This window comes from Ambystoma mexicanum, chromosome 1q (assembly GCF_040938575.1).
Source record: "Ambystoma mexicanum isolate Mex_15411 chromosome 1q, UKY_AmexF1_1, whole genome shotgun sequence".
Taxonomy (NCBI): domain Eukaryota; kingdom Metazoa; phylum Chordata; class Amphibia; order Caudata; family Ambystomatidae; genus Ambystoma; species Ambystoma mexicanum.
This window is the reverse complement of record NC_090922.1, coordinates 416,139,243-416,160,038: the sequence shown is the minus strand read 5'-3', so window position 1 is coordinate 416,160,038 and position 20,796 is coordinate 416,139,243. Positions and strand designations below refer to the sequence as shown.

The 20,796-nt window shown below is 46.6% G+C and overlaps 1 protein-coding gene across 1 annotated transcript in view; it reads right to left on the bottom strand.

Annotated features, from left to right (window-relative positions):
- Window positions 1-20,796, bottom strand: part of LPCAT2 (lysophosphatidylcholine acyltransferase 2) — a 1,163,987-nt gene that overhangs the window by 567,206 nt on the left and 575,985 nt on the right. Inside the window, exon 7 of the mRNA XM_069639642.1 lies at window positions 12,118-12,152. Coding sequence (XP_069495743.1) covers window positions 12,118-12,152 — 35 coding nt within the window. The remainder of the gene's footprint in view (window positions 1-12,117; window positions 12,153-20,796) is intronic.

Sequence of the window (20,796 nt, the reverse complement as noted above, 5' to 3'; positions counted from 1 at the left end):
GAAGTTGAAGGGCCTGGAGGACTTGAGAGAGAGTAACCATCGTGAACTTGTCCTTCTTGAGGAGTATGTTCAAACCGCGCAAGTCCATGATGGGTCTCAATCCCCCGTCTTTCTTCAAAATCAAAAAATAAGGGGAATACCATCCCTTGTTCCTCTCCGCTACAGGCACCAGTTCTAGGGTGCCTTTCTCCAGCAGGAATTGAATTTCCTGCGCAAGGAGCGGATCCGGACTCTTCAAAGAGAGATTCCCAGGTGGATTGTCGTGAGGCCTCTGCCGGAAAGGAAGACAGTAGCCGTGGTCTTTGATCTCCAGAACCCACACATCTGAAGTAATGGCACGCCATTCGACAAGATGCTGCGCCAGCCTTCCCCCAACCTGTGAAGCATGGGCCTCAGGACTGAGCAGAAGCAGCTGCGGTGTTGCCTGAGGGCAAAGAGGCAACTGCCTGAGCGGCCTTGGCACCTCGAGTACCTTGTTTTCCACCTCTGCCACTCTTACGGTTGCCCCTTTGACTTGCAGCTCCTCTCGCTTTACTAAAGGATGAGTAATAACGAAAGGAACCTCCCCTCCATTGCAGTCCCCTAGGATGAAGAGGCAGAGGTTGGCGGACTGCAGTGCCCAACGACTACGCTGCAGTTTTGGATGTCTGCAACCTCTCAAGGCTCTCGTCAGCCCTGCTGCCAAAAAGATGTTCACCATCAAAGGGCATGTTAAGGAGCCTGGCTTGCACATCAGGAGCAAACCCCGACTTCGTCAACCACGCAAACCTGCGTATCACGGTGCTCGCCGCCACGGACCGGCTGACACAGTCTGCCATGTCCAAACCCAACTGAACGGACTCACACATGGCATCCTTGCCATCCTGAATAATAGCAAGAAAACCAACCTTCGGGAATATGTACAGCCGCTAAGGCTGCACAGAGTTCCACAGAGTGTGCGTGAAACGAGACAAGGCACATACGGAGCTGGCTGCCTGAAGTGCCATACCCCCTGAAGAAAACACTTTCGTCGCCCAGCCATCAAAACGCTTGTCGTCACTATCAGGAGGGATGGTAGGATACGACGCCTGCTTTGCTGGGGCCGTAGCCGCCTGCACCACCAAACTCTCCGGAGTGGGGCGCGTGGTCAAGTAGCAGGGGTCACTACTGGCTGGGTGGTATTTTCGCGACAAAGACTTGCCCACGGCCGGGAGACTCTCCGGAGCAGTCCAAGCCGCTGCCACCCTTCTTTGCAGAGCCATATGGAATGGCAGTACCGGGACAGTGGGCGGACCTTGATCGAGGATACCCGTAACGTCATCCTGCACAAAATCACCCCCCCCTCCCCAAGTAGTCTGTGACCCTCGACATAAGGCGCCGGTACGATGACTCGGCATGGGTGCCAGGCTCAGGCCTACAGAACTCCACCTCCTCCAGACCACTTGCGTCATGCAGTGACTGACGCAAGTCCTCAATCCGGCAATGAGCAGAAAGAATCTCATCCGGCACTGCATCCGGAACCAACCCATCTTCAGAACCCTCCTCCACCTCGGAAAATACTCCATAGGCTGGAAAGGGGGCAAATAATACGGGAGAAAGACATGTTTTGCCTTGGCCAGAACCTTTCTAGGGGATTCCCCCATGCCACGGGGTACCTCGACACCACAGCCTCCAAAAGCGTTGAGGGCGTCGAGTGAATCGGTGTCGACGTCGAGCGCCGCGCCGACAGCATTGATGGCTTCAACACAGGCCTCGAGGGCGGAGCCCCGAGCGTGTCCTTCGACAGCCTGGGCGCCGATGGCGTCGACGACTTCCTCGAAGGTGGAGCCTTGAGAGAGACCGTCGATGACCTCGGCGCCACCGGCGTCGACGTCTTCTTCGAAGAATTCACAGGTGCAGACAGGCTCGAGCACTTCGAGGACCGGGACCTGGAACAGGTATGACCAGAACGATTCCCCTTGTCCGAGCGGGACCTTGCCCGCGAATTGTGCCGTCCACCCGAGCCCGAAGGCGTACGAGCGGTGTCTCTAGTACAGTCACAGCCGACCCCACTCGGAGGCGCGGACGGACCGGTGCTCTGCGATTCAAGAATCGCCAACATTTTCTTCCCGAAGGAAGCCCATTCCTCCGGAGAGGAACGCTTGGTGGGATAGGAAACTCGCCGACGGGCGGAGTCCTTGGATGAGGACGGGGAAGGCGACCAATGACGGCGCTTCCGGGAGTGCCTCGAAGAGGCCGAGGAGTGACGGGACCCACTCCGGGACTGAAACCCCTAGACTTACGACTACGATGTGGAGAGTCGCCCCTCGAATCGTCCGTCGAAAGCCCAGTGGACCTCGCCTACCGGGGCTTGGACACCTTACCGACCGACAGCTTCTTCTTACGTTCCCGCAAGGCCTTGGACGTAAGCGACTGGCAGTCGACACAATCATCCGTGTCGTGGGCCTCCCCGAGGCACCAGAGGCAGGCGTTGTGCGAGTCCGTCACCGACATCTTGGACCCGCAGTCCCCACACTTCTTGAAGCCCGGACGCGGGGTGGAAGAAGAGGAAGACATCCCGATAATACTTTACAAAACGAACAGGTTTGAAGAACCGAAAGAACAGAAACTCCAAAGAGACGAGGCGCGCCGAGATCTCCGAAGTGAACACGTTCGTGGAAAAAACGGAACTGAGGCTACAGGCGTCGTGTGTCCTACTTGTAACATCTGGTGACGTCGGCCGTCGGAGGAGGTCCTCGAGGACGGCGTATCGACGTCATCGACGCAGGACGCAGACGCCGAAAGATTATTCGAAGCAGCACAGCTGTGGTGATTACTGTCATAGATATGGAATACGTCGGGGGACCCAATCCTTTCGAAAACACACACACTTGTTTGTGTTAAATTATCTTCCATTTACACGCTTATGCAGGTATGGTCTTTTGATCCAGGAGGGGCAGAGACGTTGCTCCATATGGCCAGCGTGGAGCTGATGCCTTTGAAAGGCAGTGCTTTTCAGCCAGACCGGTGGTAGGCAGGCTGGGGGGCGCACCCCTACCACCTCCCGGCTTTGCCACTGGTGCATGGCATGCTCGTTTGATTAGTCAGTACTTTGAGTGGGTTACAAAATCAAGAACAGTGCTCTAGCAAGGTAGAATTGCCTAAAGAGTGATGGGCATTGCCTAAAAAGGATTGGCGACGCAAGCCCCAACAATAGATCATGAGACCCTGAAAACATGCATCTTTGGTCACGCATCTTGGGCTCAGGTGGTTATGTTTGCATCCAGTCTGCATAAATGTAAAACAATTCTCTATGGCTCTGTTTGTAAACGTAATCTTGGTCTGTAAATAAAACTCTCACTCAGTATATAAACAATTCAGACAGAAAGTCAACTCAATTTGGCTTAAAAAACACCCATGTGAAAGGGAAGGGACGAATAGCAAAACTGTGGGTTCCTTGCTGCCTTGAATAAAACCGAAGAGCATTATCGGATCATAAGAATGAACACCGATTTTTATATTTGTCTAATAAGTCTATGACAGAGATTCAAGCAAGCAACTATCTGCCTGAACACAATGCAAACTGGGCTTTGTGCTCATTTCATTTGTCACAACACTCAACCTAACAGTAAAACATCAGCAAACCATAAATACTCATTAGGATTGCCTCTGCTATTGGGTGTGGCACTTTGGCTGTCCTGCTTCAGCAGAGGACTGAGAAAATGGAATGCAGAGGGCTATTAGATGGTCGCTCTGAAGCCTGGAAGTGGACTGCCTGCCCTTACAAATTCATATTCAGAGGGAAGCAGACAATCCCCTTACACAACATCACTGCTTAATTGCTGGAATTTTGTGAGGTTGCAGAGAATTAAGTCAAATTCATTGGAAACACTGCTTTGGACAGGCAGTATGTGCAAGATGAGCATCCTGGGCATTGCTACATTGTGCGCAACAGCAATCCTTGTGCACCAACCCAAGACTCGACACAGGAAAGGGGCAACAGATGCCTTTCTCAGCCTGAAACAAATACTGACTTTTTAAGGTTCTACAAATTCTTTTGCACAGAGCAGAAATTAGCGTCGGCTGAGATACACCACCACCGCCTCCGGAGTCAATAAATGGCTGGTTGGAACGAGCTATGCACTACTTGGGGGAGAGGAATGAGGCATTAGAAATGGGCATCCAAGGGGGCGTGGCTAGGCGCTTCATCGACAAGATGGCTCCCTAAGAACCTCTGGCAAACTGAAGCAATACAACTCAAAATGACCCTTTCCTAACTCTCCATTTCGCCTGGAAATTAATGTATGGGCTGTTTGAGTCCCAGAGCTGCCTGTGGAAGCTTTGCCGGACGAAGACTGTGCCTGTAAAGCAAGGATTGCAGTGGACGTAATACAGGCAATTAACCATGATGTCGGTCCTGAGCATGGTGGTCTGAAGATGTTAGTCAGCGCTGTGGTCTCTGCGGGGAGCTAATGCGCGTTAGTATTGCAGCACTCTGGCATGCTCCCGTGCTGGTGTATGGGCTCTGGGCACGTATGGTCGACTGGTGCTGCAGTGGAAGCTGGCTCTTATGTTGACGGCCTCGGCCCGGGCGGCCCAGCTAAGAGAGGAGGCCCATGATCTCCAGTGGCTGCGGACTGCCGTTTTAATGCTGCCGACCTGGCGCTGCATGAGGAGTTGAGGCTGTGAGCAGTCCTGACGGAGGGATGGAACTCCTGTATCCGGCACTGGGCAGGAGATTGCTGGCCCGGAGAAGGAGGCATCACTGTGCTGAGGGCATACAGAGGGCGGCGTTGTGATGCGGCTGCAATATGTACGGTTCTCTGACAAGTGAGTTGATCAATGCTGGAGGTCCGGATGTGTCCCTGGGGTTTCTCTCTCATATGCGGTACACACATGTCTGGGGAGGTTGAGGCTGCCTATACGCACAGTGCAGCTATTGACGTGTTCACAACTGCAGGGTGGTTCTCGTAGTGGTTAGGCAGAGAGCCAGGTGGGGTGAATCTGACATATATTTTATTGACCACTTGAGGCTCCTTCCAAGATTTCAACACGTTTAGCGGGCGACATGGCTAAGACGCCATAATCGGGTAAACAATGTTACAACTGCCGGACAAGAATAAACGCTGCGAAACAGTGACAGCCCAGGTCCATGGGGCGGATCCGCTACCAACTCTGCTTACGCAAATGTCCACCAAAACAGATCTCCTTGCAGAAATTAGAAACGAAATACACAAAACCATGGAGGAGCGCTCTCATAAGATTTTAGCGCTGGACAAAAGAGTGGCGGAGACAGAACATCGGGTCTCTGAATTGGCAGACACGTTGTGTGAGCAATCCTATGAAATGGGGGAATGCCCCAACAGGCTGGAGACCCTAGAAGCTCGATGCAAGGCGTTGGAGGACAAGCAGGAGGATGGCGAGAATCGCTCCCGAAGAAACAGCATTCGGATCCGCAGCATTTCCTCGGCTGTGTGAGATGAACTGCCAGATTTCGTAGGGGACCTCTTTCGCCACATTCTGAAACTTCCTGTGGACTCACCCATTGAATTGGACAGGACACACAAAACAAGGCTACAGGCTTCCCAGATGTGCTGTCTCGAGAACACATAATGATGGCGGCTAGAACCTTGACGACCATCACATTTTGCAACATGTCCCTTTCCCTGTATCAGGACCTGGCCTCTGCTACTTTAGCAAAGCAAAGGGCACTCCGCCCACTGACTGAATGGCTGCGAAATAAGGAGGTGAACTACTGGTGGGGGTTCCCCACTGCGCTTCTCTTCACCTATCAGTTATTTTTATTGACACCATGTAAATAGCGTTCCTGTTCAAGCTACTTGGCTGTGGCGGTTGCACTCAGGGTGACACATTGTTGTTTGTTGGGGGTGGGGGGACTTGTGTTACAAAGATTCACTGTGGGTATGACTTGTATTCACACTACATATGTATGTTCTTGTTATTACAGGGGTACTTCACGCTGGTTCAGAACATGCGTCATGACTAGCATAACAGAGGATGGGGAGGGTGGGGATTGTATCCATGTGTACATGAAATGTTCAAGGGTGGAATTCTCTGATGAAAAGAAAATCGGTAATGAGGAAATTAGGTGAAATGTCCCTCTCTATAACCTTTTTCCTGGAGGCCCACCCACTTGCGAGGGATCAGAAGAGGCTACATAACAAAGCACTCACAAGACAGTTTTTTGCCTCAGTCGATGAGAAGAGACGGGTGGCTATCCTACTGGGGGACAGGTTCCCTTGTCTAAGATTAAGGTCTTACAGGACCCTCGGGGCAGGCATTTGTTTATCAAAGGCCTAAGGTGGGAGTGCATGTTTACGCTAATTTCTCTATATGCCCCTAATAATGGGCAAGATGCTTTCATGGCGGATTTCCTTATGCATGCACTTCCCTTTGTGGAGGGACAAATCTTGTTGGGAGGGGATTTCAATTTGGTGCCCAATCCTTTGGTGGACAACACGTTGCCTCCTACCAGGCTTGATTTTAATCATGCCCTATCCTTTGCATCTCTACTTTGGAAATTAGGGGTGGTGGACACTTAGCGATTATTTCATGGGAAGGGATGGACTTTTCATTCTATTCGCACGTTTATGGGGGCTTCTCTAGACTGGACCTTTTACTGATCTCTAATGAAATATATCCATGTGCTCGGGGGGGGTGGAAATAAGTATACAGATACTTTCAGATCACGCCCCAGTTTTGCTCACCATCTCTGTGGTGGGTAGGCCAGAGAGAATGAGACGCCCATGGAAATTATATGACCCGGTACTGAGGGAGCCACTTCTATGTGGGGGTGGTAAGTGAGGAGATAATGAATTACTTTCAACAAAACAAGGCCTCAGGACCTCCACAGGGTATAGTATGGAATGCCATGAAGGCAGTGGTTAGGGGGGAATTAATTAGCCAAACTGCAGCGTACACCAAGGAAAGGCACCTAGTTCGGGTAGGTCTAGAAAAGGACTTGAAAACAGCTTAGCAGGAACACAAAAGGGTCGGGTCACATGCAGGTCTGCGGACAATGCGGCTAACGCGTAAACGATTAGAGGAGCACCTAGCAGTGAAAACAGCCCAAGCAATGTTAAAAACTAGGCAGTCTTATTATGCCAAGGGCAACCGGGCGAATCGCCTCCTGGTGGCGAAATTGAAGAAACAACAAAACCGTAATACGGTACTGGCATTAAGGGATGCTCAAGGGGTGTTACAGAGCGGTGAAGCTAACAAAATGGGCATATTTGATGCTCACTTTAAGGCTGTTTTCCGGGGCGCGGATGGTCCACCCGACATAAAATCTCAATGTCTAAAGAGTGCAGGTCTGCCAAGGCTGTTGGCGGAGGAGCAGGAAGTTTGAGGGTCCGAGATCCCCGGGGGAAGTAGAATTAGTTGTTAAATCTCTAAAAAATAGGTCCTGGGCCCGATGGATTTACTGCCCCTTCTAAAAAAGTTGAGCTCAATCTGCGTCTCTCCCCTAGTAGATTTCTTTAACTTCATTCTAGAATCTGGTAGAGCGGCTCCCTCTATAGGTGTATCGAATACAGTCCTCATCTCTAAACCAGGTTAAGATCCAACATTATGCGATTCTTACCGCCCTATCACTGTCACCATTGTTGATTTGAAGATATTTTCAAAAATTCTGGAACGCAGACTGTTGCAGGTTATCACCAATATTATCGATTGCGACCAAACTGGTTTCATCATGTGACACAGCACGCATTATAATGTGCGACAGGCCCTGAACCTTTTGGAAGCGGGACGCTCATCTGAGTTCGACATGGGGATAATCACACTTGATGCACATACAGCTTTCGACAGTTGGGTGGTGTTATAATAAGGGGGTTATAGAGCACATAGGGATGGGTCTGTGCTTCATTAGATGGGTTATGGAGGCTTATATGGACCAGTCAACCTACATCCTGGTCAACGGGGCGCTCTCGGCTGGCCTGCCAATAACTAGAGGTACGAGCAGGGCTGTTGTCCCCAGTAATATTTGCCCTCAATGTGGAGCCATTGGTCTACCGTATTAGGAATAACACAAACATAAGGGGAGTAGAGGTTGCAGGGGTAAGTTATAAAGCCTCCCTTTATGCGGATGACATTCTGCTAACCCTGCGGAATCTCCGAACCTCGCTGGGGGACGTGCTGGGTGAATTAAGAGGAATATGGTTGGGTTTCCGGCTTTAAAATTAACTATGACAAATCACATGGTCTAAACGTCTCTCTGCGACCACAGGATCTAACCCGGATTACTGGTTTGGCCATATACAATGGTCTCGGGAATCTATTCCATATTTAGGAGTACAACTTCCCCCTGTAGAATTTCTCTACAGGAACAACTTCCCACCACTTTTTCAGGAGCTTACGGCGGACCTCACTAAGTAGGGAGACGAGGAATCTCTTTGTTTAGTAGAATTGCTGCAGTAAAGATGAATCTCATTCCTCTGCTACTCTACCTCTGTCTGGCATTATCAATAAAGATATCAGACTTGGAGTTTTGCAAACTACATGGGAAAATCCATAGGCTTATATGGGGCAATAAACGGGCAAGAATCTCAAGACGATTACTATTGAAACTGGTGCGACTCGAAGGTTTGGGGGTTCCGATGTGTTTTGCTACAATTCAGCAGCGCAGTAGTCCCTTGTGTTTACCTGGGCAGATGATGAGATGCAACCGAAATGGAAAACTATAGCACAAGCACAATCTGCGGTTGCACTTTCACAGCTCCAATATATTGAAAGGGCCAGGTTTCCAGCTTTTGTCAACAACCAAAAACACACTATTACGCGGGAAGGGCTCTACAAAGATGGGGTGATAGGTTAGGTATGGGTCGGCTTACCCCAATCTGGAACAACCCAGACTTCCTTCCAGGTACGGATGTAGGGGGGTTCAAGGCTTGGCGGGCTGAGGGGCCGACTCATTTACAGCAATTATTTTGAAATGGTGAACCGCTGACCTTTAACGATTGTAAAACAACTTTCAACATACCTGAAAGGGAAAGATTTCACTATTCCCAGCTGAAGCACTGGGCCTCAAACAAAAAGGTGCAGCACCAGTTTGTTGAACACTTTTGAACTGAATATTCAGGTGGTCTGGGGGCTGGGGGGTAGTCAGGGCAGGGGCCTCCACCAAAGGCCATGTCTCTCAACTATACAAGTTATTGGATACAGGTGACCCTACAGTGCGCTTTCCATATATGACCAAACGGGCAGAGGACATCAGGAAGCAATTGAGGATGACACCTCGTTGCGAATATGGACATGGATGCAAAAGTCCTCAAAGTGTGTTACAGACATTGAATGTATGTATAAGCTTTGCTACCGTTGGTACTTGACCCACAAGAGACTACATCACATGTCAGCAGATTACTCAGTGGGCTGCTGGCTGTGATGTTCAGAAGTGGGCTCTCTCTATCACAGTGTGAACTTGTGAGAAAGTGGATATATTCTGGAAGGAAGTACTGTCAACAATTAAAGAAATCACGGGACTGTTGCTGCCTATGAACCCCCGGGTGGTGTTATTGGGGAACACGGGCGACAGGGTCTTCCCCTTAACGGGGCCTATATCTACATTAATAGGTCACCTACTCCTAGAGGCTAAGTTGACAATATCCCACAATTGTTAGTACATAGAGGTCCCAGATGTGGTGGGTAAAATATGGGATATTCTGGTGGCTGATAAAATGACTGCCCTGTACGAGGGGAGATACGCCAAATATGTTGCCATCTGGACACATTTCATTGAATTTGCAGACAAATATCCAGCTATTATAGGTAAACCACCGCTCATGCAACAATTTTCAATATTGTAAGTACGCCTACTGGGGGACTGGGACTAACTGTGTGCCTCTGGACTGCCCTGTTTTTCTGGTACGGCAGCAATCTGACACTGTATGCAGTAAATAGCCTCTTTTATGCCTCGTCAATATGCTCTCGGAAATGTGACAAGTGTGTTCTTGTCTTGTCTCAACGTGTGTTAAATAAATGTTTTTTGAGGAAAAAAAAATGGGCATCCTTTCCTTATCTATGCTATGCGAGAGGCCTCAGTTACACTTCACTCACAAACCAGGGAGAAACTGAATGCGATCCTCAAAGACTTCCAGAAACAGAATAGACCCATTTCAAATCTGTAATTTATAGAAAAATTATAAGACTTCGAAGGGGTAAGGCAGCTCCAAGATTTTATGGAATTCAATGAGCCGATGGGTCAATATCAGGTGGTTATTACATCCAGGGCATTGATCTTATCTGCAACTGCTTTTGATATAGTCTGTCACCCCATCCTCCATGCCCGTCAAGTAGCCACACAGATCAAGAAAATAGAGGCAGACTAGGTTCCGTAATTTTTAAAAGGTTGCACTGAAATGGTAACTTTGGGTTTGCGCTCCTCACCAGACACCTATTTTGGGTGAGGTACCTCAAGCCTCAGCTCTTTCCCCAGTGTGGTTTAACATTTATATCACAACACTACTTAGGCACCTATGCTTCTTTGTGGCTTTAAGTGTAGTTGCACAATGTGACACCATTTTGTTACCCTGATCTGGACTAGAATGGCCCTGTATCTGGTTTAATGCCTACTAACCTTGCATTTCTGGATGAAGTAAAACTCACTTAAAATGAATCCCACAAAGTTGGATATAAATTGTTAGAACAGTTTACTATAAATGGCCCAAGAAGTGTTGGTTTCCTCTATTGGGGCAGCTACACAACCTTTGGCAGTGATGAAGAACCTGATATATTAATGGATGCCAATCGGACGTTGGACCCTCAGATAGAAGCAGTGGTCTGGAGGGAATTTTTTTCCCATCTGAAATTATTTGACCACGCCAAACAGAGTCGAGGTATTGATCTCACTTGTTTAATCACACCAGGAATCTGCCAAGAGGGTTTCTGGGGAGCCAACCACGGGCTACCTGTAAGGGTAAGTCAACTTTAAGATCTTTCGGAAGTTCATTGAGCTTTGTGGGGGCAAAGATCTGCAACGTCTCAGAAACAAGTCCTATTAGTAACTACTGGACCAGTTTTTCGGCCTGCCGTCAGCCATACGCCTAAGATTCAGTGAACTAGAAAATGCAGATTTGGAGATCTGGTTTCCATTACGGAGAAGGCTTGCATGTGCAACAGAACTTCCTCTGAACCAGATCATGGAAAATGTAGAACACTGCTGAAAACGCTTCTTTCTCCACAGAAACTGTATACTGAACTACTAATACGATAGATCCTCCATGCCAGGAAGCCATGTTGGTGGCGACGGTTGAGGGTTACAAAATAGCTAACATGACAAAATGTGCAGAACCATATGGGTCTGATAATGCAAATTGCCTAATCAGGACCCTGAAAAGAGTCCTGTGGGTCTGTGCACAGTTGAGCTGAACCCAGATATCCCCAACAGGATTTTGTCCACTTTTGCCCAGAGTTAAAACAAAGTACTGGACAAATTTGTGGCAAATAGTCAAAGAAAGAATTCCGGACCCAACGGGACGCTCCACATGAATGAATGACTCACATCCATCCAGCAGTTCAAGCATTCAGGGCAAAAGAAAAAATGTGCCTTCTTAGAAATTGCATGGGGATTCCTCTGCAACTCTGCTCTTTCTGAGCTCCCTCGCCCCACCATCCGGACCTTACAAAAACTAAAAGGTGCCAATATTTTTTGTGGAAACTTTTCTAAAGTGCTGTGACAGTGCCGAAGGTTAAAAGCATCTCCAAAAGTGTTACACCTGGCACCTATACATAGTCACTGATGAGATTTTAATTTCAGAACTTCACCTCTCAAAATCGGATAGTGAGGTCCTTATGGATGCTGCACAAATTCCAACAAGTGCATTCAGAATATAAGTGGATCCTTCTGCCTAAATTTAGAGCATGCAGTTTTAGTTTACACACATTTTTCATTTGACATACAGATTCATCCAGGGCAAATTGTAAAGCAAATCAACGGACAGGTCTGTTCCTCGGTTTACTTTAAATGTGTTTAGTTATTGAAAACCATGTTATAAATACATAACTAGAGAGAAATAGACAAAGTACAGTTACATGTCTAGCAATTAAATTGTGACCATTTGTACCAAACAACAAATTATCAGCCACAAAACGAATGCGTTTCCAATGCAGCATAGATGGCAAACACATTATTACTTAACTTACAATGAATATCCCTGCCAAGTCCAAGTTACTGTGTCCTAAAAAAAAAGTGAACATTAGAAAAGTTAGTAGAAAACCACTTATAAGCAGCCATCCTCATGCAAATACATACTTGTTCAAAATGGACACTTCTTTATTGCTCTGAAATTCATTTCTAAAACAGATAGGTGGTGTAGGTTTTCTAAATAGGCTACTCGAAAAGTGAAACCCTTTGACAAAATTTACTTTCATATCACAAATAAAATGTGTCCATATTGCAGCAAGAAGAAAAAGAATGAAATCGTTACATAGCTCTAACTAGTTCTCCAGCATTGGCATATTTTATAGATTCACATGCTTAAGATAGTGCCCTTTTGTCAGTCAGAAAATACTTAGTTGGAACTGCAATAGCAATATCGCAGAAAATACATTTTGACAGGCTCCTGTTTAGCGACTTATGACTCTGGGTGGCATATGCATATTTTCTTTTAACAATAACTTAAGATCACAACACATCCAACCTGCCTTGCAGGGTAAAAGGGCAGGCACATGTAGATCTATGAAAGATGCCAACTGTGGAGATCTAAAATGTCTCAGACAAGTAGGTTTTATTTACCATTATTGGATCTTTCATAGATTCACATGCTCAGAATAGATTCCAAAGCACTACACCAATGCAGGACAGCGGTGGTCAAGGCAGCAACGGAACAGCCTCACCTCCAGTGGAATAGATTATGCAGCACTGTTTAGTACCCTGTCATCTCAACCCAAGATGCTGCTTCAAAGCAGCAGTGCTTTGTGGACTAGTTAAGCGTTCTCCACATGACCACCTCACATATGGGTTCATTTCAGGATGGTGGCATGGAATAGCACTATGGCTACTCTCTCCTTTACGAGTATGCACATACACCCTGGATGGGTTTGTTGGCAACCTCATGACAGGGCTTGATGAAAGTAACAATCAATCTTGCAATGCCAGACTGACAGGGCTAGTCCTTTGTTGATGTTATCAAACAACAAAAAACTGATCTGACCCCCTACAGGCAGCATCCCAGCCAATGTAATATCTATATGAACACTCCTGGTGTTGTGAGAAACCGGAGGCATTTCTCCCAGGCTATTCCTGTGGATCCTTTGTTCAGGTGGCATGGGGAAGGCCATCTCTCTTGCGTCCCAACCCAGGGGGCGGACAAACGAGGGCGGTTCACCTGGGCAGGGGGTCCTTGGGGACTATGGGAGGCACGCCCTCAGACGAGACATGGTATTCCTCCAGTTCTGATATACCCCTACCCAACATCCCCTCAGTTGTCATGGGATATTGTCAGCAAAATCTCATCATATCCCAGTACCTTTCTGTAAGAAAAATGAGAAAACAACCAGGGAAATTAAAACCATCTATAAAACCACAAGAACCCAATAGAAAATCCATTCACCCACCACAATACATTTACCCCCTTCATCCTGACAAAAACCTGTATGGTCTTAATCCCACAATCCATACTTCCATTGTAGAAGTCCAACTACTGGGACCAAGAAGAGGCAGATGGGAGTCATAAGGATTACCCATAGGAATCAATGGGCAATTATTTTTTTTGGGTGAATATGATTTATTTACCACTTGTGAAGCCATTCTACCCTTTACCTGAATGAAGTAACACATGACAACAAATGTATTTATATTTTAGTGAAAGGAATTTATGGAAACGCAACAGCGAACCCTTAAAACAGAAAACTGTTAATTAATGTGTTAATAAAGGTAAAATTGGTTAGGGTTAAAAATTAAGAATAACACATTAATCCAAAATCATATGTATGTATCATTAGGGTATAATTAACTAATGAGACCTTGCTATACCGAATCAAATATATACCCAACGCTATTAAGGGTTTAACTACAAAGCATGATACTGTAGAATAAATTGACTATTAAATTAGACAGTTAAAATTTCTGCCGGGCAATCACCAACCATTTAATAAGAATTATAGAACCCATTTTTGAGAATGAAAGGCAACTGATGCCGTTTACATTTTAGTGAGATTAATATTTATTGTTATTGAACACTCATGTGGCATCATTGCGTACGCGTGTACGTGACGTCACCGAGATGCGGCCCGCAATTTCGCGGGCAACAGCGTATATTGGAGTCTGTGCCATTCGCGGGACCCCTCTGGAGAAAATAGAAGATCAGGCACTGGGATCTAACCCTTTGATTGGTAAGTTGTTATGAATTACGAAGCCTAAGAGGGAAAGGGTTCATTTCTTGTGTTTCCTTTTGGAATTTGAGAGGAAATTAATGATTTTGACTGACAAAATACAAATAAATGGCATAATGGATGTGAGGACTTTTTAGACACTAGTACAAAGTTGAACCCGTTATTTTGAATAATAGATTCATTAAATCACTCAATAGAGGTGAAAGTTTTTCAGATACGTCTATATAGTGGAGTCCATTAAATTGATTAATCAAGCAATTAAATGCTTTAATGGAGGTGAAGAACTAACAAATACTTGTATAAAGTTGAGCCCATTATTTTGTAGGTGAACTATTTTACAAGTTTAAGATTACGGGAATTTACAGCATCCATTCCATACTTGTTTCAACAGACTCATCCGTACAAGTGGGTGCTCATTTTCAATTATTTATGATATTTTATGGGATTTCAGTCTTTCCACTAGGGAATAAATAATTATAAGGATTTTTTCCATACAGATTTGGAAATCCGAATTTTCAAAGTAAGATCAAGTGTGATCAACTGACTTTCAGACTTCAAATTTGAGAATCACAGGGATTTGTATATGGTGTAAGCTTTAATCATAGTAATACTGCCTGACAAAGTACTAACAAGAGAATGAGGATACATTCATACTTTTATTTTGAAAATCCACATTTAGGTCTTGCTAGAATGGTCTCACAAGGTGTGTGGGTTTGAGTTTTCTTTTCTCTTTTAGAGGTAACTAACCATGCATGAAGCTAATACTTTGAATCTCAATTGTTATTCATTTGACTTTGTTTAATTTAGGAGTAAATATACAAGTGGGTCTTACTGTGAAATTCAGTTAAGAATCGTTTACCTTTGTGCATTAGACTTTTTTGATGGAGAAACTAAATTGTGGTTTCAAATTTATGTTTTTTCTTTGAACATCGATTCAAACTTTTGATCATGGCGTGAATTTTCCGTCATGCTGTCCTGACATGTGGAACTATATGGTATGGTTTTCGTTTTAAAAATTTCTTTAAAAAATGTTATATATTGAATGAATGTATAATTTTGTAAAGCCTTCAGAACGACCGTTGGTCGAAACACGTGTCGGCTGTTTTTCTTGACGTATTAAAAACATTCCAATTTGAGAAGCATTACGCGATTGGATTTTTTGGATTGACTTTGATTTATTTAGAAGAATATTGATGTTGGACTTGTAATCATTTGAAACTCAGATCAAGTGTATGGTGTGAGCGCGAGACATCCTCCCGAACCAGGATTTTCTCAATTGAGGGAAGGTGCTGGGACCTTCTCAAGTGAATCCCCATTGAGGACCGCTAACACCTCATCACTGAGGGTAACAGATGGAGACCCTGTGACGCAAGGGAAGCTAAGGCGGGATAACCTGTTGTGTCAAGAACTTTGTGTAAATCCCAAAAGTGCCTGTAACTGGCGAAGTGGGAAGAAAACCTTGTATGTGCATTCTGGGACTTGTTGTCCAAAAGAGCAAAGCTGTGCGACAGAGTGGTATGGAACCACCTGTGTGCCCAATCAAAGGTCTCTGTAAGGTATCCAGCTGAGAAGTGTCAGAAGTGAAACTCAAAGAATTATAAAAAGAATTGTAAATCAAAGTGGTCCTGCGACGGGTGAAGCAAAATCCCATGCTCAGTCAAAAAGTCTTCAATTCTGGTGTCAAAAGGCATCTGAGCCCAGAAGGTTTACCTATAACTACTGTACTCCAGCATGGGTATGGCATGGATTCACATGCTCATGAATATTCCCCGTCCCCATCGTCAGGCTGGGCATCCTCAGTAAAAGTAAAAAAACAGTTTCACTTACAAACTATATTTCTGTTCTAAACCCATCACTGTCCTCTGGGTGGCCAGAGGGAGGGTTTGCATGTGAATCCATGCCAGACCCATGCTGGAGACCAATAGTTACAGATAAGTAACTTAAACCTTCTCCAGCATGGGGTCTGGCATGGATTCACATGTTCATGAATAATAAATACACAGTAGTACAACATTACACAATCACGGGAGATGGCTAGGCTCAACAGAAGCAATAACCCTTACTTCTGGAACAGACTCACCACAAGCCAAAGGGGTATCGGGTAATAATATAGCCACATATATGGTCGCCGTAAATAATATCGCCGGGAAAATGTTGTGGTGATATTATTTGGGTGACCATATATGTGGCGACAGGGGCACAAAAGAAAAAATCCATGCAATAATGTTGCCACAAAAAACGACAATTTTTCGGCGATATTTTTGTATGGCGATATTTTTGTGGTGACATTATTACATGGAACCGCCAACAGGTAGCTTAGCACTGCTTGGTGGACTCTGGACCCCTCCTTGCAATCCCTGTCGACGCAGTAGAGCTTTGTGAATTTGTGCGTGGACCTCCACATAGCAGCCCTGCAGATGTCCAACAGGGGCACACTAGACAGGAACACTGTCGTTGCAGCAAACGCTCTGGTGAAGTGGGCTCTCAGACAGCCAGGCAACGGTCTTTTCTCCACCCGATGACAGTGAGTGATGCAGCCGGAGAGCCACCTGGAAGTGGAAGACTTGGACAAGGTCTTCCTATGGTTCACAGGACCAAAGTTCATGAACAGTTGTGAAGTCTTCTGAAAAGTCTTTGTGCGTGTCACGTAGAACTTCAAAGCAACGTCCAGCGAATGCATAGCCCTTTCCACTGGCGCCGAAAGTTTCGGGAAGAAAACAGGTAACACGAAAGGCTTGTTGAGGTGGAATTCTGATTAAACCTTCAGCATAAAAGAGGGGTACGTACGCAGCACCACCCTGGATTTGTGGAAAGTCAGGTATGGTGGCTTGCAGGATAGGCCCTGTATCACACCTATACGTCTGGCGGAGGTGATGGCCACAGGGAAAGCAGTCTTCCACGTAAGAAACTTGAGTGGGGCCTGATGACATGCATTACTCACCGTAATAGCATTTCTGATGATTGTATCTTCTTAGATTCACATGCTGTGCATATGGTCTGACATCCAGTGGTAACCGCAGAGTATTGCATCTTGTCTTTCGGGGACTGAAAGGGGTCGACGGCATAGGCGTGTCCTTAACACTATCCCCATTGTGACGTGTAGTGTACCCAAAATCCCTCACGCGCCGAGGTCCCTCCGATTGTATTTTTTCTGCCATGAGGGAGCCCAAGGCTATAGTGAGTGAGTACATAAAGATAGAAAGTAGTAAGACGTCTATGTTCCTTCCTCCCCGAGCGGGGAGGTAGGGAGGGCGCATGTGAATCTAAGCAGATACAATCATCAGAAATGATATTACGGTGAGTAATGCATGTCTTCTGATGCTTGTTAATCTGCTTAGAATCACATGCTGTGCATAGACTAGCGAGCAGTACCCGCAGTTGGAGGTGGGTTGTGAGAAGGAACAGTAGAGAAAAGATGTCTTAGTACTGCTTGTCCCACTTGAGAATCAGACCTAGAATGAGTGTCTAGGCAATAGTGTTTTGTAAAGGTGTGTACAGAACTCCAGGTTGCCACTTTGCAAATGGACTCGAGAGGAATATTTGCAATGAATGCTATGGATGCCCCAGTGCCTCGAGTAGCATGTGCTCTAGGCTTGAAGGGCAGTTCTCTCTTAGCAACAGTGTAACATAGTGTGATGCATTTGACAATCCACCTTGACATAGCTGATTTAGAGACAGGATCCCCTTCTCTACCAGCTGCCACTGAAACGAAGAACTGTTTAGTCTTCCTCAGTGGTTTAGTTCTTTCAGGTAAAACATGACTGCCCTGCGCACATCCAGTTTGTGTAGGCTTCTTTCGGCCAGGTTAGTAGGGTTCTGGAAGAAAGTGGTAGTTCAACTGATTGGTTCACATGGAACTTTGAGATGAATTTAGGCGCAAATCTGGGATGTATGCGCAGAACTACCTTATCTTTGTGGACTGTAATAAAGGGGACTAGAACAGAAAGCCTGTAGTTGGCTAACCCTTCTGATAGCAGTGATAGCCACTAGGAAGGCTGTTTTATAAGTCAGGTCTTTCAGACTTGCTTTATGCATGGGCTCAAAGGGAGCTCCCATGAGCCTGGTCAAAACCACATTCAGATCCCATCCTCGGTAAGAAATGGGAGGATAAATCCTCTTAACCCCTTCCATAAAGGCTTTAATCGCTGGTATTTTCCACCAGAACACCTTTTGTTGTGAAGTGGTGTAGGGTGACAGAGCAGCCAGATGAACCTTTAGGGAATTGAAGACTAACACAGTGTCCAACAGATGGGTTAGATACAGCACAATGTGTGTGGGTGAGCAATCGATGAGATTGACGCCCTTGGAATTGCACCAAATGACAAAACGTTTCCATTTGCTGACATAGCAATAACGTGTATTCGTTTTTCTCGCTTCCCTGAGAATGTCCATGGACCTCCGAGGGAGTTGCAGGTGTCCAAACTCTATGATCTCAGGAGCCAAGCTGCTAAATTCAGGGTTTGTGGGCATGGGTGTAGGGTCTCCCCCCTGTATTGAGACAACATGTTGTACGGGCCGGGTAGTTTTACTGGTGGGGAGAGGGACATTTCCATCAGGTGAGCGAACCAGAGTTGGCGGGCCCACAAGGGGGCCACCAGTATCATGGTAACTGGTTCCTGGTGCATCTTGTGCACTATCTTGTTGAGAAGGGGAGCTGGGAGAAAAGCGTAGACAAATTTCCCTGACCATGTTATCCAGAGACCGTTCCCTTTGGATCGGTTCTGGGGGTACCTGGAGGAGTAGTCTTGGCATTGGGCGTTCTCCTGAGTTGCGAACAAGTCGATCTCTGGGAAGCCCCATTCTGCGAAGACGTTGAATACAATGTCTTTGTGTAGCCGCCATTCGTATTCTTCCGGCAGAGGAAAATCTCTGCTGAGTATGTCTGCCAGAAGATGGAGTTCCCCTGGAACATGTTGGGACAACAAAAAGTGTTTGAGAGCCCATATCCAAATGTTTTGGGACAGCTTGGATAACCCTGGAGAGTAAGTGCCCCCCTGTTTGTTCAGGTAATACATTGCTGTCGTGCTGTCCATTAGGATCAACACTGTCTTCCCTTGCAGTTGCATCTGAAAGGCCTTCAGTGCTTTGAACACTGCTAATAGGTCCAGTAAGTTTATATGGTTGGACGCTGCTTGAGGGGACCACACTACGTGCGCTGTCTGCTGAAGCAGGTGAGCCCCCCAACCCGTGAGAGATGCGTCTGTCGTGAGAGTGGCTTCCACTTCAGGGGTGGTGAAGGTCTTCCCCTTCAAGAGATTTTCTCTTGACCACCATTGCAGAGAGAGAACGAGGGCTGGCGAAACAACTAGCAGATCTTCCCATTGTCTGCTGGCCTGACACCACTGGCTGTTGAGCCACTCTTGCATGGGACGCATGCACAGCTGCGCGTGGGTAACCAAATATATGCATGACGCCATCATTCCCAGCAAGCGCATGGCTACATATTGAGGGATCTGAAAAAGCGTGTTCTGAACCCTCTTCTTGGAGGGGAAGACGAGACCGTCCTTCGTCCGAATTAGAGCTCCCAGAAATTGTTTTACTTGACTGGGGACTAAACTGGATTTCGTTTTGTTGATTGAGAAACCCAGACTGAACAGGAGATCTACTGTTTTTTGGGTGTTGGAAAAACAAACGTCGAACGAGTCCCCTGTAATGAGCCAGTCGTCGAGGTAAGGGTAAACTGGGACTGATTGTCTGCGCAGGTGTGCCGCTGCCACTCCCAGGACTTTGGTAAACACCCTCGGCGCCGAGGCAATGCTGAAGGAGAGTACCTTGAACTGGTAATGCCTGTCCTGGATCATGAACCTCAGTTATTTTCTGTGTGCCGGCAACATTGAAATATGAAAGTATGCATCTTTCATGTCCAATGTTGCCATGTAATCTCCCTTGTTTCAGCAATGGAATCACCTCCTGCAGTGTTACCATGCGAAACTTCTGGGGTTTTATAAACTTGTTCGCTGGGCGCAGATCTAGAACAGGGCGCATGGTGGGATCCTTTTTGGGTACAAGGAAGTACACTGAATAAATACCCTTGTTTACCTGAAGAATAGGGACGGCTTCTATGGCGTCCATTCCCAGCAGCGCTTCCACCTCTTGGTTCAGGATCTCCAGATGGTCCGGTGAAAGGTGCCGTGAGCGCGGCGGTCTGAATTGTGGAGGTCGGGCGAATTCCACGCAGTAATCGTCGGCGACCGTCTTTATGACCCACACCTCCCATGCCATGAGGAAAGATGTTAATCGCCCCCCGACCGGGGTGACATGGGAGGGGACCTGGATTTGGTGGTCATTTCTGACCAGAGGCTGTGGCTCCTCTGGGATTGGGGCCTCTGCCTTTGCCACGTTCTGACCCCTTGCTGGGTAGTATGCAGTGTTTCCATAAGTCTGTCCTGAGTTGAAGTTTCCAGTGCCATAGTTGTTTTGACCAGCACGGCCTTGCCCTCGAAAGGACCGCCGAGAGTTATTACCCCTCTGGGTGGAAGGCTTCTGTGT